The sequence below is a fragment of the Silene latifolia genome, chromosome 9 (assembly GCF_048544455.1).
Source record: "Silene latifolia isolate original U9 population chromosome 9, ASM4854445v1, whole genome shotgun sequence".
Classification (NCBI taxonomy): domain Eukaryota; kingdom Viridiplantae; phylum Streptophyta; class Magnoliopsida; order Caryophyllales; family Caryophyllaceae; genus Silene; species Silene latifolia.
In genome coordinates this window covers 215,054,072-215,071,422 of record NC_133534.1, presented here as the reverse complement: position 1 = coordinate 215,071,422, position 17,351 = coordinate 215,054,072, and the positions used below count along the sequence as shown (strand labels likewise).

The 17,351-nt window shown below is 39.2% G+C and overlaps 1 protein-coding gene across 1 annotated transcript; it reads left to right on the top strand.

Moving 5' to 3' along the window:
• The first annotated feature begins 5,990 nt into the window (after positions 1-5,990).
• LOC141602210 (uncharacterized) lies at positions 5,991-6,710 on the top strand. The gene has a single exon (XM_074422516.1). The coding sequence runs from the start codon at positions 5,991-5,993 to the stop codon at positions 6,708-6,710; it is 720 nt and encodes a 239-aa protein (XP_074278617.1).
• Positions 6,711-17,351: the final 10,641 nt, after the last annotated feature.

The window sequence follows — 17,351 nt, the reverse complement described above, 5'->3', positions numbered from 1 at the left end:
GAGTCACATGGACTAATGAACAAGTACAATTGTTTAACACAACGAGTCACAAGGACTAATGAACAAGGACAAATGGTTCACACAACAAGTGACATGGACTAATGAACAATTACAATTGTTTAACACAACGAGTCACATGGACTAATGAACAAGGATAAATGATTCACACAACGAGTCACATGGACTAATGAACAATTACAATTGTTTTAACACAACGAGTCACAAGGGCTAATGAACAAGGACAAATGGTTCACACAACGAGTCACATGGACTAATGAACAAGTACAATTGTTTAACACAACGAGTCACAAGGACTAATGAACAAGGACAAATGGTTCACACAACGAGTCACATTTACTAATAAACAAGGACAAATGGTTCACACAACGAGTCACATGGACTAATGAACAAGTACAATTGTTTTAACACAACGAGTCACAAGGACTAATGAACAAGGACAAATGGTTCACACAACGAGTCACATGGACTAATGAACAAGTACAATTGGTTAACACAACGAGTCACAAGGACTAATGAACAAGGACAAATGGTTCACACAACAAGTGACATGGACTAATGAACAAGTACAATTGTTTAACACAACGAGTCACAAGGACTAATGAACAAGGACAAGTGGTTCACACAACGAGTCACATTTACTAATAAACAAGGACAAATGGTTCACACAACGAGTCACAAGGGCTAATGAACAAGGACAAACGGTTCACACAACGAGTCACATGGACTAATAAAATTATGACATAACCTCCTAAAATCATGAAACTTGGCAGTAATTTACTTGGATATGAGAACTAACTCGGAGCAAAACTCCAGGATTTTTAGAGGATTCAAAGTAATTTTAAGACTCAACTGAACTGACTGATAGACACAAAGGACTGTAATTGAGACAGTTCTGGAATAGTGACTGAAAGGAGGGAACTTTGGATATAATTATCAACTGAAAACCCACAGAATACTCACAGGGAATTAAGCTAACAATTTGGGGTGTTAGAGTTAAGAGATTCCACAGATTAACACGGGAAAGACTCATGAAACAAACAAGCAAAGCTAAACTAACCACAAAGTCTCAAAGACAGAAAGTTTATACTCTACTAACAGGTTCTTAATCAATAACCACAGTCTAAGCACAGGTTCTTATCAAGCCTGACTCTAATCTACAGACTAAGCACAAGATTAAGAGGTTTAAATTTGAGAGAAATCTCAGGTTTCATTCATAAATCAGTTGTGTTACAACGATCGATGAGCCGAGGTCCTTATATAAGCCTTTTTAGGTTACAAACTTGAAAGGAAACTACATCCAAGGGTCAGGATCCCTCCTCACATGCTGGTAAGAGTCCAAGTACAATATTACAACGGTTTAAAAGCTCTTAATTGTAAACTGGAATGAAAACAAAAGAGAAATGCAGGTGACAAAGTGACGAGTTGTGGTCCTTTCTTTGCATTGCTGGCTTTTCGTTGAATGTAGGCACTTGAGGACGAAATGATTGAGTCCTTGGCATTAAAATTGGCTCTAGGTTGTATCTGGTATATGGGAAGACAAGCCAAAAGTTCTTTGAGTGCTTTTTCCTCATGGTTTAGCCAGAAATGGAAAGGTTGCTTTTGTTGTTTGTCATTTGCTGCAGCTCTGTCCAGCTTGGATTTCTAGGACTTGCATTGTGATTCTTCCTTGGACCCCTAGGACTTTTCTGAGCCTAATTCAGTGACCAACCAGCTGGCCATGGTGGCAGCTGGTGGTTGGGCTTGTACTTATACTTATTGGCCACTAAACTTAGCTCAGCTTGACTGGTTTCTGAGATGGGTGTGGTGTTGCTTTGGCTTGTCTGCTGAAGTGAGGTGCCCTGGTCAGTGGCTCCTGCTGCAAAAACTCTAAGGACACGAAAATGGACAGAAAAACAAGCTTAAAACCGTGACTCAAATGCTAAGGATCGAGTGAATTGGATATGAAATAAACCAAGCACAAAGCCAAGGTTTAAGACTAAGAGCTTGTTCAAGCACCTAGCAAAGAACTCACTCAACCCCTAGCACTAAGCATAGGAGGGTCTTCTAGCACAAAGCAAAGAATTTAAGAGGAAAAACTAGGTTTTCACTTGTATTAATGTTCATTCAAATCTGAAGTTCTCAAGTGCTTAGCTTGGTTTATATAGACCAAGGCTTACAATCTTGACCCTTGATTACTAAGTACATCTAAAGGTCACAAAAATAGCAGCTAACAACCAAGAAAAACGGCAGCCAAGGCTATGACAAAGCTGAAATGAAAAGGACATAAAGCAAAGAAAGTAAACTAATAGTCCAATCTTCCTTGTTTGTAGCTCAACTTCTTATTTATGATTATATGGACTGAAATGGGGCTTGAGGAAATCGTGTAAGAGTCCTTGCTGCAGCCAAAAAGCCCCTTGAGCTTTGTTGGAACAAAAGAGGAATGTTGATAGCGACATAATGCACAAAAAACTAAGCATGCTCCAGCCATGGTCCTGATTGCGCACGGTTTTTAAAGCTTGGCAAACTCTATGATAGGAACGGCTTTGGGATACAAGTTCCTACACAAAAACGTCCCAAACTCACCAAAGATTAATCCCATGCTGGAAAAAGGCACGACTTCTTAGACGGAATTCATGTTAGACCTCAATCTTGTGCAAGGTCCAAAACCGGGTGAATTGTGGCCTTTCTCGGTTTGATTTGTTTCAATCTCCCCTTCTTGAAAAGGATTTGCCCTCAAATCCTCGAGCTTATCCTCCTCAATCTCTTCATAATAAGGACTTAAATCCCCAACATTGAAAGTTCCATGGACTCCATATTCTCCGGGAAGGTTTATCTTGTATGCATTGGACTCGAACTTCTCAAGTACTTCGAATGGACCATCAGCTCTAGGCATGAGCTTATTCTTCCTTTTTTCTGGAAATCTTTCTTTCCTCAAGTGTATCCAAACAAGATCTCCGGGTTCAAAGCTTTTGGTTCCCTTAACACCCTTGGATTTGGCCTTGTGAGCCTCATTAGCCTTCTCAATTTGCTTCTTGACTTGTTCATGGACATGGAGCATTTGTTCAACCCTTTTCTTAGCATCATAATCAATGGTATTTCTTTTGATGGGTGCCAAATCAGTAGGCATCATAGGATTCACGCCATATACCACCTCAAATGGAGACTTGCCCGTGGTTGTGGAAGGGGCTCGGTTGAAGGCAAACTCGGCTTGAGCTAGTTTGAGGTCCCAATCTTTCAATGATCTTGCAACCGTGCACCTAAGGATCCTCCCCAAGGTCTTGTTGGTAACTTCCGTTTGCCCATCAGTTTGAGGGTGATGGGAGGTGCTAAACAAGAGCCTTGTTTTGAGTAGCTTCCATAAGGTTCTCCAAAAATGACTCATGAACTTGGAATCCCTATCCGAGACAATGGACTTAGGAATACCATGTAGCTTGACCACTTCTTTGAAATAGAGCTCGGCCACACTAGTTGCATCTTCGGTTTTCTTGCAAGCAATGAAATGAGCCATTTTGCTCTATCCACAACCACCATGATTGAATCCTTCCCTCTTTGAGTTCTTGGTAAAGCAACAATGAAATCCATGCTTATGTCTTCCCATGGCTGATTTGGAACCGGCAAAGGTGTGTAGAGGCCTGTTTGGAAATAGGATTTTGATTGTTGATAAGGAGCACACCTCTTGATCACATCTTGGACATCCCCAAGCATCTTAGGCCAATAGAATTGCTCTTGGAGTATGTCATAGGTCTTTTGAATGCCAAAGTGCCCGGCAAGACCATTGGAGTGAACTTCCCTTATCAACAAGTTTCTATAAGGTCCCCTAGGCACACACAACTTGTTCCCAAAGAATAAGAACCCATTTTGAACCAAGTATTTGCTCTTGAGCTTGATTTGGCCAGATTGAAGGAGCTCCCATTCTCCTTTAAAATCCGGATCTTCCACATATAATTCTTTCATGTACTCAAACCCAAGGACCCTTTGCTCCATGAAACTCAACATAATGAACCTCCTTGACAATGCATCAGCCACTATGTTATCTTTCCCCTCTATGTACTTGCTTGAGAAGTTGAAGGATTGTAAGAACTCCACCTGATGCAGGAGCATGTTCGGAACAAGCAAATGAGATCCTTATTAGTCGAAATGTAACTCAACTAGTAAAAGGATTTGAGCTTGGATCGAGTAATGTGTTGATGCTAAAATGGGAAGGCATGGGAGCTGCATATCACGGCTCCTAGGATGGTTAGGATACACGGTTTCCTAAATCGTGTAGGAATAATAAGTTAGTTAATTACTATTTCTAATAAAGTTAGGAAAGCTAGATTTTCCTAATCCTAGTCAAATTAGAATACCCTAAATCTGATTGTATTCTAGTTTTTAGTATTTTAATTACTTTCCTAGTTAGTTTAGGAAAGGGGAATAATTTTCCTAGTTAGTTTAGGAAAAGGAAAGATAGCTTAATTTCCAAGCTAGGGTTTGGGTCGAATTGTGACCTCGTTTAGGAGTATATTAGGCCGTGTATGATCAGAGAAACACCATCGAATTTCCAGCAATAAAATTGTTTACATTTGTGAGCATTATTCTGATTAGGTTTGCGAGCTTAATCTTTAGATCTTCCTTGCGAGGTTGATTGCGTGAATCTGCGTTTGACACCTTGCGAAGTTAGGACTAGGAATTCACCATACTATCCAGGTTACATCCTTAATCACGAAATAATCAGTCCAAACAAATCAATTTCCGCTGCAAATTTACCAATTATCACGACATACACAATCACAGAATTAACAAACTCAAACGAACAGTTCAACGATCTGTTCATTCTCGTTTTTCCATACTGTTTTACATCAAATTGGTTACCAGAGCTAAGTTCAGATTTATTCCTTAATAGATCTGTCTTGGGACGTTGCTAATCATGGTTAAAGACGGTGAAGAAGGTCCGAAAACATGGGAAGATGGTCATAACGAGCTGAAGTTGGAGATGGCTCAGATGGCTTATGTGTTAAAAAATATAGCAAGCATGTTGAAGGCTAAAGAGAAGAAAAAAGAATCGGACACTCCATCCGAATCTGAAGAAGAGGACGAGCAGCCAAAGATGAAGTCAAAAAATAAGAACGATGATGATCGGGGTTTAAAACTCGATATTCCTGACTTTAATGGCGAGATGGATCCGGAAAAATTTCTGGATTGGGTAAGACAAGCTGAAAGGGTTTTCGAGTATAAAGAGTACGATGACAAGAAGCAATTTAAAGTTGCAATCTTGAAACTTACAAAGTATGCATCTTTATGGTACGAAAATCTGAAAAAACAAAGAAGAAAGGAAGGCAAAGACAAGATCGAATCTTGGATCAAATTAAAGAAGCACTTGATGAGGCGATTCCTGCCAAGGGATTATGAGCAAGATAACTACTTAAAGCTCCAATCTTTAGAGCAAGGAAGCATGTCGGTGACTGAATATATCAAAGAATTCGAGAAGATGTCAATTGTGTGCGATCTTGAGGAGAAAGAAGAGCTAAGAGTGGCGAGATTCATCAAGGGCCTAACACCCGCTATTTCAACGAAGGTAGAAATCCAGAATTACGATGGATTTAGCGATGTTTGCAGATTGGCGTTGAAATTTGAGAAGCATGATAAGGCACGAAAACCTTATACTTATTCCAAGGGACAAAATTCGGGAACCAGCTCATATTCCAGGCCAGCTCCTAGCAAGGCTAAGGAAACCCCGAAAGAAGAAACCAAGGACAAAGGAAAGGGTGTTGCCGAGCCAAAAGGGAGTTCTTTGAGGCGTTGTTTCAAGTGTCAAGGCTATGGTCATATAGCAAACGAGTGTCCTCATAAACGAGCCCTAATGTACTCAAGAATTATGTGATATAATTCCGGATTTGTCACGCGAGAAGATGAAACAGTTCAAGAGAATGTTGAAACCGATGGTGAAGGGATAGTCTACGATTTGGATCCGTTGAGTGAAGAGGAGTGTTTAGTCTTTGCGTAATTTACATATGGAAACGGGTTCAGCTGAGAATGAACAACGGGAGCAGATCTTCCATACTCGGTGCAAGGTAAACCGTAAAATTTGCAATCTTATTATTGATAGTGGATCGTGTGCTAATGTAGTAGCAAGGGACCTTGTTGATGAACTGAAATTGCAAACTAAAGACCGAGTTAAACCATATAAATTACATTGGCTGAATGGGGAGAATGGGATCCAAGTTAAGAAACAGGCCTTAGTTTCGTTGAGTCTAGGACCCTATAATGATGAGGTGTGGTGCGATATAATTCCTATGAATGCATGCCACATTCTGTTGGGTAGGCCTTGGCAATTCGATAGAAAGGTTGAACATGACGGGAGAGCCAATGTGTATAGCGTGATGAAGGGTAACGTGAGATATAATCTGAAACCTATGTCACCTAATAAGATTAGAGAGTCTAGAACAAAGAAGGGGAGTATGTTTATGGAGGCTCGGGAGGTTGAAGAGGCTTTAGCTCGTGGAGAACGAACTTATGTGCTGCTGGTTCGTGACTTGGGGTCCGTTGGTGTGTGTGATGACCGTGGGGTACAGGAGTTGTTAGAAGAGTTCCGGGATGTGTTTCCGGATGAATTACCGGATGGGTTACCTCCTTTACGTGGTATTGAACACCAAATAGATCTGATTCCAGGGGCGGCATTGCCTAATAAGCAGGCCTATCGCTGTAATCCAGAGGAAGCAAAGGAGTTATAGAGACAAGTCCAAGAATTGATAGATAGGGGATATGTTCAAGAGAGCTTAAGTCCATGTGCGGTGCTTGCGTTATTAGTGCCAAAGAAGGAAGGGACTTGGAGAATGTGCATTGATAGTAGAGCGGTAAATAACATTACAATCAAATATCGCTTTCCTATGCCAAGACTTGATGATATGCTTGACGAACTTTCTGGTTCGAGTGTCTTTTCTAAACTGGATTTGAGGAGTGGCTACCATCAAATGAGGATTCGAGAAGCGGATGAGTGGAAGACCGCGTTTAAAACGAAGCAAGGGTTATATGAATGGCTTGTGATGCCGTTTGGATTGTGCAATGCCCCTAGTTCGTTTATGAGGTTGATGAATGAAGTGTTAAGGCCGTTCCTTAACGAATTTGTGGTGGTCTATCTTGACGACATCCTGATTTATAGCAAAGATGAAGAGTCGCACAAACGACATTTGCGAGCTGTGTTTGAAGTTTTGCGAGATCAGAAGCTTTATGGTAAGTTGGAAAAATGTACTTTTATGGTCTCAAGTGTTGTCTTTCTTGGTTATATTGTGGGAAAAGACGGAGTAAGTATGGACCCATCCAAGGTCGATGCTATTCAAGCCTGGCGATTCCGAAATCAACTACGGAGAGGTGCGAAGCTTTCATGGTTTAGCATCATTTTATAGACGGTTCATCCAGGGTTTTAGCTCGATTGTGGCTCCAATTACAGAGCTAACCAAGAAGGGAGAGTTCGTGTGGACTAACAGCGCCCAAAAGGCGTTTGAAGAAGTGAAACGCAAGCTATGCTCCGGACCTGTTTTAGCACTACCTGATTTTAATAAATTGTTTGAAGTCGAGTGTGATGCAAGTGGTGTTGGGATTGGTGCCGTGTTAATACAAGAAAAGAGGCCTATTGCATATTTCAAATGAGAAATTAAACGGTGCAAGGTTGAACTATTCAACCTATGACAAGGAGTTTTATGCAATCGTGAGAGCATTGGATCATTGGAGTCATTATCTGCGTCCGAAGCCGTTTATTTTACATTCTGATCACGAGGCTCTTAAACACATCCATGGACAGCAAAAGTTAAATCAAAGACATGCCAAATGGGTAGAATTCTTGCAATCATTCACGTTTTCTTCAAAATATAAGACGGGAAGTTCTAATATCGTGGCTGATGCATTATCACGAAGGCATTCACTGTTGATTGAGTTGGATGCAAGGATTCTTGGTTTCGAACATATCAAGGAATCGTACAAGTCCGATCCAGAATTTTCAAAGGAAATCATTGATCCGACGGGTTTGTATACTTGTTCGGGATGGCTATCTCTTCAAAGGTAATCGGCTATGCATTCCGAATGGGTCGATTAGGGAGTTGTTGGTACGAGAAGCTCATGGCGGGGCTATTCTTTGGACACTTTGGAGTTAATAAGACGAGTGACATCCTAAGTGAACACTTCTACTGGCCGAGAATGAATAAGGACGTGCAAGAGATTGTGGCGAAATGTGTGGTATGTCAAAAGGCTAAAAGCACGTTCACCAAGGGCTTGTATACACCTCTACCCGTACCTGTACAGCCATGGAATGAGGTAAGCATGGATTTTATCCTTGGTTTGCCGAGAACTCAGAGGGGTAAGGACTCGATTATGGTGGTAGTTGATCGATTCTCGAAGATGGCGCATTTTATTCCGTGTCACAAGACTGATGATGCAACTAAAGTGGCTGATTTGTACTATAGAGAGATCGTTCGATTACATGGAATACCTCTTACTATTGTTTCAGATCGAGATGTGAAGTTTCTTAGTTACTTCGGGAAAACGTTATGGCGTTTGATGGGAACTAAGCTTCTTTTCAGTACATCACACCATCCAGACGGATGGTCGGACCGAGGTAACCAACCGTACTCTAGGAAGTCTATTGCGAGGATTGGTTAGTAAAAGCACAAAGGATTGGGATATCAAATTGGCGCATCTTTGAATTCGCTTGTAATCGTACACCATCAATGACGACAGGACGAGCTCCATTCGAGATTGTCTATGGCGTGAATCCATACCTGCCAATCGATTTAGTACCCATTCCAAAGAAAGATGTGTTAAGTTTTGAAGCCAAAGAAAGACAAGCTGCATTTCTCCGAGTATGTGAACAAGTTCGAGCTCAAATTGAGAAGGCAAATGCTAAATACAAAGAGAAGGCTAATAAACATCGAAAGCAGCCTGTTTTCAAGGAAGGTGATCTTGTGTGGTTACATTTGAGAAAGGAACGATTTCCGTCCAAAAGGAAGAATAAGTTGATGCCGCGAGCAGATGGTCCATTCAAGATCCTCGAATGTTATGGTTCTAACGCATACAAGCTGGAGTTGCCGAGTGAATATGGTGGGGTGAGCGCGACATTCAATGTAGGCGACCTATCACCGTATCTAGAAGACGAGGATTTGAGGGCAAATTCTCGAAAAGAAGGAGAGAATGATGCAGGAGCATGTTCGGAACAAGCAAATGAGATCCTTATTAGTCGAAATGTAACTCAACTAGTAAAAGGATTTGAGCTTGGATCGAGTAATGTGTTGATGCTAAAATGGGAAGGCATGGGAGCTGCATAACACGGCTCTGGGGCTGCATATCACGGCTCCTAGGATGGTTAGGATACACGGTTTCCTAAATCGTGTAGGAATAATAAGTTAGTTAATTACTATTTCTAATAAAGTTAGGAAAGCTAGATTTTCCTAATCCTAGTCAAATTAGAATACCCTAAATCTGATTGTATTCTAGTTTTTAGTATTTTAATTACTTTCCTAGTTAGTTTAGGAAAGGGGAATAATTTTCCTAGTTAGTTTAGGAAAAGGAAAGATAGCTTAATTTCCAAGCTAGGGTTTGGGTCGAATTGTGACCTCGTTTAGGAGTATATTAGGCCGTGTATGATCAGAGAAACACCATCGAATTTCCAGCAATAAAATTGTTTACATTTGTGAGCATTATTCTGATTAGGTTTGCGAGCTTAATCTTTAGATCTTCCTTGCGAGGTTGATTGCGTGAATCTGCGTTTGACACCTTGCGAGGTTAGGACTAGGAATTAACCATACTATCCAGGTTACATCCTTAATCACGAAATAATCAGTCCAAACAAATCAATTTCCGCTGCAAATTTACCAATTATCACGACATACACAATCACAGAATTAACAAACTCAAACGAACAGTTCAACGATCTGTTCATTCTCGTTTTTCCATACTGTTTTACATCACCACCCATTTAGCATGCCTATGATTGAGCTTGTGTTGACCATTAATGTATTTGAGAGCCTCATGATCAGAATGTAGGACGAATGGTCGTGGTTTCAAGTAGTGACTCCAATGGGTTAAGGCTCGAACAATAGCATAGAACTCCTTATCATAAGTTGAGTAATTGAGTTTGGCACCACTCAATTTCTCACTAAAGTAAGCAATTGGCTTGTGCTCTTGAACAAGGACAGCCCCAATGCCAATGCCACTAGCATCACACTCGACTTCAAACAACTTATTGAAATTTGGCAAAGTAAGAATAGGAGACTCACAAAGCTTCTCTTTGATGATATTGAAGGATGATTTAGCCTTGTCTCCCCATTTGAACTCCCCTTTCTTCATACATTCGGTTATAGGAGCCATAAGTGTGCTAAAATCTTTGATGAACCTCCTATAGAATGATGCCAACCCATGGAAACTCCTTACATCCGTGATATTCTTAGGTATAGGCCATGATTTGATTGCCTTAACCTTCTCTTGATCAACCAATATGCCACGGTCAGAAATGATAAAGCCCAAGAATTGGACTTCATTTTGCATAAACAAGGACAAATGGTTCAGAACACGAGTCACATGGACTAATGAACAAGTACAATTGTTTAACACAACGAGTTACAAGGACTAATGAACAAGGATAAATGGTTCACACAACGAGTCACATTTACTAATAAACAAGGACAAATGGTTCACACAACGAGTCACAAGGGCTAATGAACAAGGACAAACGGTTCACAGAACGAGTCACATGGACTAATGAACAAGTACAATTATTTTAACACAACGAGTCACAAGGACTAATGAACAAGGACAAATGGTTTACACAACGAGTCACAAGGACTAATGAACAAGGACAAATGGTTCACACAACAAGTCACATGGACTAATGAACAAGTACAATTGTTTAACACAACGAGTCACAAGGACTAATGAACAAGGACAAATGGTTCACACAACAAGTGACATGGACTAATGAACAATTACAATTGTTTAACACAACGAGTCACATGGACTAATGAACAAGGATAAATGGTTCACACAACGAGTCACATGGACTAATGAACAATTACAATTGTTTTAACACAATGAGTCACAATGACTAATGAACAAGGACAAATGGTTTACACAACGAGTCACATGGACTAATGAACAAGTACAATTGTTTTAACACAACGAGTCACTAGGGCTAATGAACAAGGACAAATGGTTCACACAACGAGTCACATGAACTAATGAACAAGTACAATTGTTTTAACACAACGAGTCACAAGGACTAATGAATAAGGATAAATGGTTCACACAACTAGTCACATTTACTAATAAACAAGAACAAATGGTTCACACAAAGAGTCACAAGGGCTAATGAACAAGGACAAATGGTTCACAACACGAGTCACATGGACTAATGAACAAGTACAATTGTTTAACACAACGTGTCACAAGGACTAATGAACAAGGACAAATGGTTCACACAACGAGTCACATTTACTAATAAACAAGGACAAATGGTTCACACAACGAGTCGCAAGAGCTAATGAACAAGGACAAATGGTTCACACAATTAGTCACATGTACTAATGAACAAGTACATTTGTTTTAACACAACGAGTCACAAGGACTAATGAACAAGGATAAATGGTTCAAACAACGAGTCACATGGACTAAAGAACAATTACAATTGTTTTAACACAACGAGACTACAAGGGCTAATGAAGAAGGACAAATGGTTCACACAACGAGTCACATGGACTAATGAACAAGTACAATTGTTTTAACACAACGAGTCACAAGGGCTAATGAACAAGTACAATTGTTTTAACACAACGAGTCACAAGGACTAATGAACCAGGACAAACGGTTTACACAACGAGTCACAAGGACTAATGAACAAGGACAAATGGTTCAGAACACGAGTCACATGGACTAATGAACAAGTACAATTGTTTTAACACAACGAGTCACAAGGGCTAATGAACAAGGACAAATGGTTCACACAATGAGTCACATGGACTAATGAAAAAGTACAATTGTTTTAACACAACGAGTCACTAGGACTACTGAACAAGGACAAATAGTTTACACAACGAGTCACAAAGACTAATGAATAAGTACAATTGTTTTAACACAACGAGTCACTAGGACTAATGAACAAGGACAAATGGTTCACACAATGAGTCACGAACTAATGAACAAGTACAATTGTTTTAACACAACGAGTCACAAGGACTAATGAAAAAATATAAATGGTTCACACAACGAGTCACAAGGGCTAATGAACAAGGACAAATGGTTCACACCACGAGTCACATGGACTAATGAACAAGTACAATTGTTTAACACAACGAGTCACAAGTACTAATGAACAAGGACAAATGGTTCACACAACGAGTCACATTTACTAATAAACAAGGACAAATGGTTCACACAACGAGTCACATGGACTAATGAACAAGTACAATTGTTTTAACACAACGAGTCACAAGGACTAATGAACAAGGACAAATGGTTCACACAACAAGTGACATGGACTAATGAACAATTACAATTGTTTTAACACAACGAGTCACTAGGACTAATGAAAAAGGACAAATGGTTTACACAACGAGTCACAAGGACTAATGAATAAGTACAATTGTTTTAACACAATGAGTCACTAGGCCTAATGAACAAGGACAAATGGTTCACACAATTAGTCACATGTACTAATGAACAAGTACATTTGTTTTAACACAACGAGTCACAAGGACTAATGAACAAGGATAAATGGTTCACACAACGAGTCACATGGACTAAAGAAAAATTACAATTGTTTTAACACAACGAGACTACCAGGGCTAATGAACAAGGACAAATGGTTCACACAACGAGTCACATGGACTAATGAACAAGTACAATTGTTTTAACACAACGAGTCACAAGGGCTAATGAACAAGGACAAATGGTTTACACAACGAGTCACATGGACTAATGAACAAGTACAATTGTTTTAACACAACGAGTCACAAGGGCTAATGAACAAGGACAAATGGTTCACACAACGAACAAGTACAATTGTTTTAACACAACGAGTCACAAGGACTAATGAACAAGGATAAATGGTTTACACAACGAGTCACAAGGACTAATGAACAAGGACAAATGGTTCAGAACACGAGTCACATGGACTAATGAACAAGTACAATTGTTTAACACAACGAGTTACAAGGACTAATGAACAAGGACAAATGGTTCACACAACGAGTCACATTTACTAATAAACAAGGACAAATGGTTCACACAACGAGTCACAAGGGCTAATGAACAAGGACAAACGGTTCACAGAACGAGTCACATGGACTAATGAACAAGTACAATTGTTTTAACACAACGAGTCACAAGGACTAATGAACAAGGACAAATGGTTTACACAACGAGTCACAAGGACTAATGAACAAGGACAAATGGTTCACACAACAAGTCACATGGACTAATGAACAAGTACAATTGTTTAACACAACGAGTCACAAGGACTAATGAACAAGGACAAATGGTTCACACAACAAGTGACATGGACTAATGAACAATTACAATTGTTTAACACAACGAGTCACATGGACTAATGAACAAGGATAAATGGTTCACACAACGAGTCACATGGACTAATGAACAATTACAATTGTTTTAACACAATGAGTCACAAGGACTAATGAACAAGGACAAATGGTTTACACAACGAGTCACATGGACTAATGAACAAGTACAAATGTTTTAACACAACGAGTGACTAGGGCTAATGAACAAGGACAAATGGTTCACACAACGAGTCACATGAACTAATGAACAAGTACAATTGTTTTAACACAACGAGTCACAAGGACTAATGAATAAGGATAAATGGTTCACACAACTAGTCACATTTACTAATAAACAAGGACAAATGGTTCACACAAAGAGTCACAAGGGCTAATGAACAAGGACAAATGGTTCACAACACGAGTCACATGGACTAATGAACAAGTACAATTGTTTAACACAACATGTCACAAGGACTAATGAACAAGGACAAATGGTTCACACAACGAGTCACATTTACTAATAAACAAGGACAAATGGTTCACACAACGAGTTGCAAGAGCTAATGAACAAGGACAAATGGTTCACACAATTAGTCACATGTACTAATGAACAAGTACATTTGTTTTAACACAACGAGTCACAAGGACTAATGAACAAGGATAAATGGTTCAAACAACGAGTCACATGGACTAAAGAACAATTACAATTGTTTTAACACAACGAGACTACAAGGGCTAATGAAGAAGGACAAATGGTTCACACAACGAGTCACATGGACTAATGAACAAGTACAATTGTTTTAACACAACGAGTCACAGGGGCTAATGAACAAGTACAATTGTTTTAACACAACGAGTCACAAGGACTAATGAACCAGGACAAACGGTTTACACAACGAGTCACAAGGACTAATGAACAAGGACAAATGGTTCAGAACACGAGTCACATGGACTAATAAACAAGTACAATTGTTTAACACAACGAGTCACAAGGACTAATGAACAAGGACAAATGGTTCACACAACGAGTCACATTTACTAATAAACAAGGACAAATGGTTCACACAACGAGTCACAAGAGCTAATGAACAAGGACAAACGTTTCACACAATGAGTCACATGGACTAATGAACAAGTACAATTGTTTTAACACAATGAGTCACAAGGACTAATGAACAAGGACAAATGGTTTACACAACGACTCACAAGGACTAATGAACAAGGACAAATGGTTCACACAACGAGTCACATGGACTAATGAACAAGTACAATTGTTTAACACAACGAGTCACAAGGACTAATGAACAAGGACAAATGGTTCACACAACAAGTGACATGGACTAATGAACAATTACAATTGTTTAACACAACGAGTCACATGGACTAATGAACAAGTACAATTGTTTAACACAACGTGTCACAAGGAATAATGAACAAGGAATAATGGTTCACACAACGAGTCACATTTACTAATAAACAAGGACAAATGGTTCACACAACGAGTCGCAAGAGCTAATGAACAAGGACAAATGGTTCACACAACAAGTCACATGGACTAATGAACAAGTACAATTGTTTAACACAACGAGTCACAAGGACTAATGAACAAGGACAAATGGTTCACACAATGAGTCACATGGACTAATGAACAATTCCAATTGTTTAACCCAACGAGTCACAAGGACTAATGAACAAGGACAAATGGTTCACACAACAAGTCACATGGACTAATGAAAAATTATAATTGTTTAACACAACGAGCCACAAGGACTAATGAATAAGGATAAATGGTTCACACAACGAGTCACATGGACTAATGAATAATTACAATTGTTTTAACACAATGAGTCACAAGGGCTAATGAACAAGGACAAATGGTTCACATAATGAGTCGCATGGACTAATGAAAAAGTACAATTGTTTTAACACAACGAGTCACTAGGACTAATGAACAAGGACAAATAGTTTACACAACGAGTCACAAAGACTAATGAATAAGTACAATTGTTTGAACACAACGAGTCACTAGGACTAATGAACAAGGACAAATGGTTCACACAATGAGTCACGTACTAATGAACAAGTACAATTGTTTTAAGACAACGAGTCACAAGGACTAATGAAAAAATATAAATGGTTCACACAACGAGTCACAAGGGCTAATGAACAAGGACAAATGGTTCACACCACGAGTCACATGGACTAATGAACAAGTACAATTGTTTAACACAACGAGTCACAAGTACTAACGAACAAGGACAAATGGTTCACACAACGAGTCACATTTACTAATAAACAAGGACAAATGGTTCACACAACGAGTCACATGGACTAATGAACGAGTACAATTGTTTTAACACAACGAGTCACAAGGACTAATGAACAAGGACAAATGGTTCACACAACAAGTGACATGGACTAATGAACAATTACAATTGTTTAACACAACGAGTCACAAGAACTAATGAACAAGGATAAATGGTTCACACAACGAGTCACATGGACTAATGAACAATTACAATTGTTTTAACACAACGAGTCACAAGGGCTAATGAACAAGGACAAATGGTTTACACAACGAGTCACATGGACTAATGAACAAGTACAATTGTTTTAACACAACGAGTCACTAGGACTAATGAAAAAGGACAAATGGTTTACACAACGATTCACATGGACTAATGAACAAGTGCAATTGTTTTAACACAACGAGTCATTAGGGCTAATGAACAAGGACAAATGGTTCACGCAACGAGTCACATGGACTAATGAACAAGTACAATTGTTTTAATACAACGAGTCACAAGGACTAATGAATAAGGATAAATGGTTTACACAACTAGTCACATTTACTAATAAACAAGGACAAATGGTTCACACAAAGAGTCACAAGGGCTAATGAACAAGGACAAATGGTTCACAACACGAGTCACATGGACTAATGAACAAGTACAATTGTTTAACACAACGTGTCACAAGGACTAATGAACAAGGACAAATGGTTCACACAACGAGTCACATTTACTAATAAACAAGGACAAATGGGTCACACAACGAGTCGCAAGAGCTATTGAACAAGGACAAATGGTTCACACAACGAGTCACATGGACTAATGAACAAGTACAATTGTTTTAACACAACGAGTCACAAGGGATAATGAACAAGGAAAAATGGTTTACACAACGAGTCACATGGACTAATGAACAAGTACAATTGTTTTAACACAACGAGTCACTAGGGCTAATGAACAAGGACAAATGGTTCATACAACGAGTCACATGGACTAATGAACATGTACAATCTTTTTAACACAACGAGTCACAAGGGCTAATAAACAAGGACAAATGGTTCACACAACGATTCACATGGACTAATGAACAAGTACAATTTTAACACAACGAGTCATTAGGGCTAATGAACAAGGACAAATGGTTCACACAACGAGTCACATGGACTAATGAACAAGTACAATTGTTTTAATACAACGAGTCACAAGGACTAATGAATAAGGATAAATGGTTTACACAACTAGTCACATTTACTAATAAACAAGGACAAGTGGTTCACACAAAGAGTCACAATGGCTAATGAACAAGGACAAATGGTTCACAACACGAGTCACATGGACTAATGAACAAGTACAATTGTTTAACACAACGTGTCACAAGGACTAATGAACAAGAACAAATGGTTCACACAACGAGTCACATTTACTAATAAACAAGGACAAATGGTTCACACAACGAGTCGCAAGAGCTAATGAACAAGGACAAATGGTTCACACAACGAGTCACATGGACTAATGAACAAGTACAATTGTTTTAACA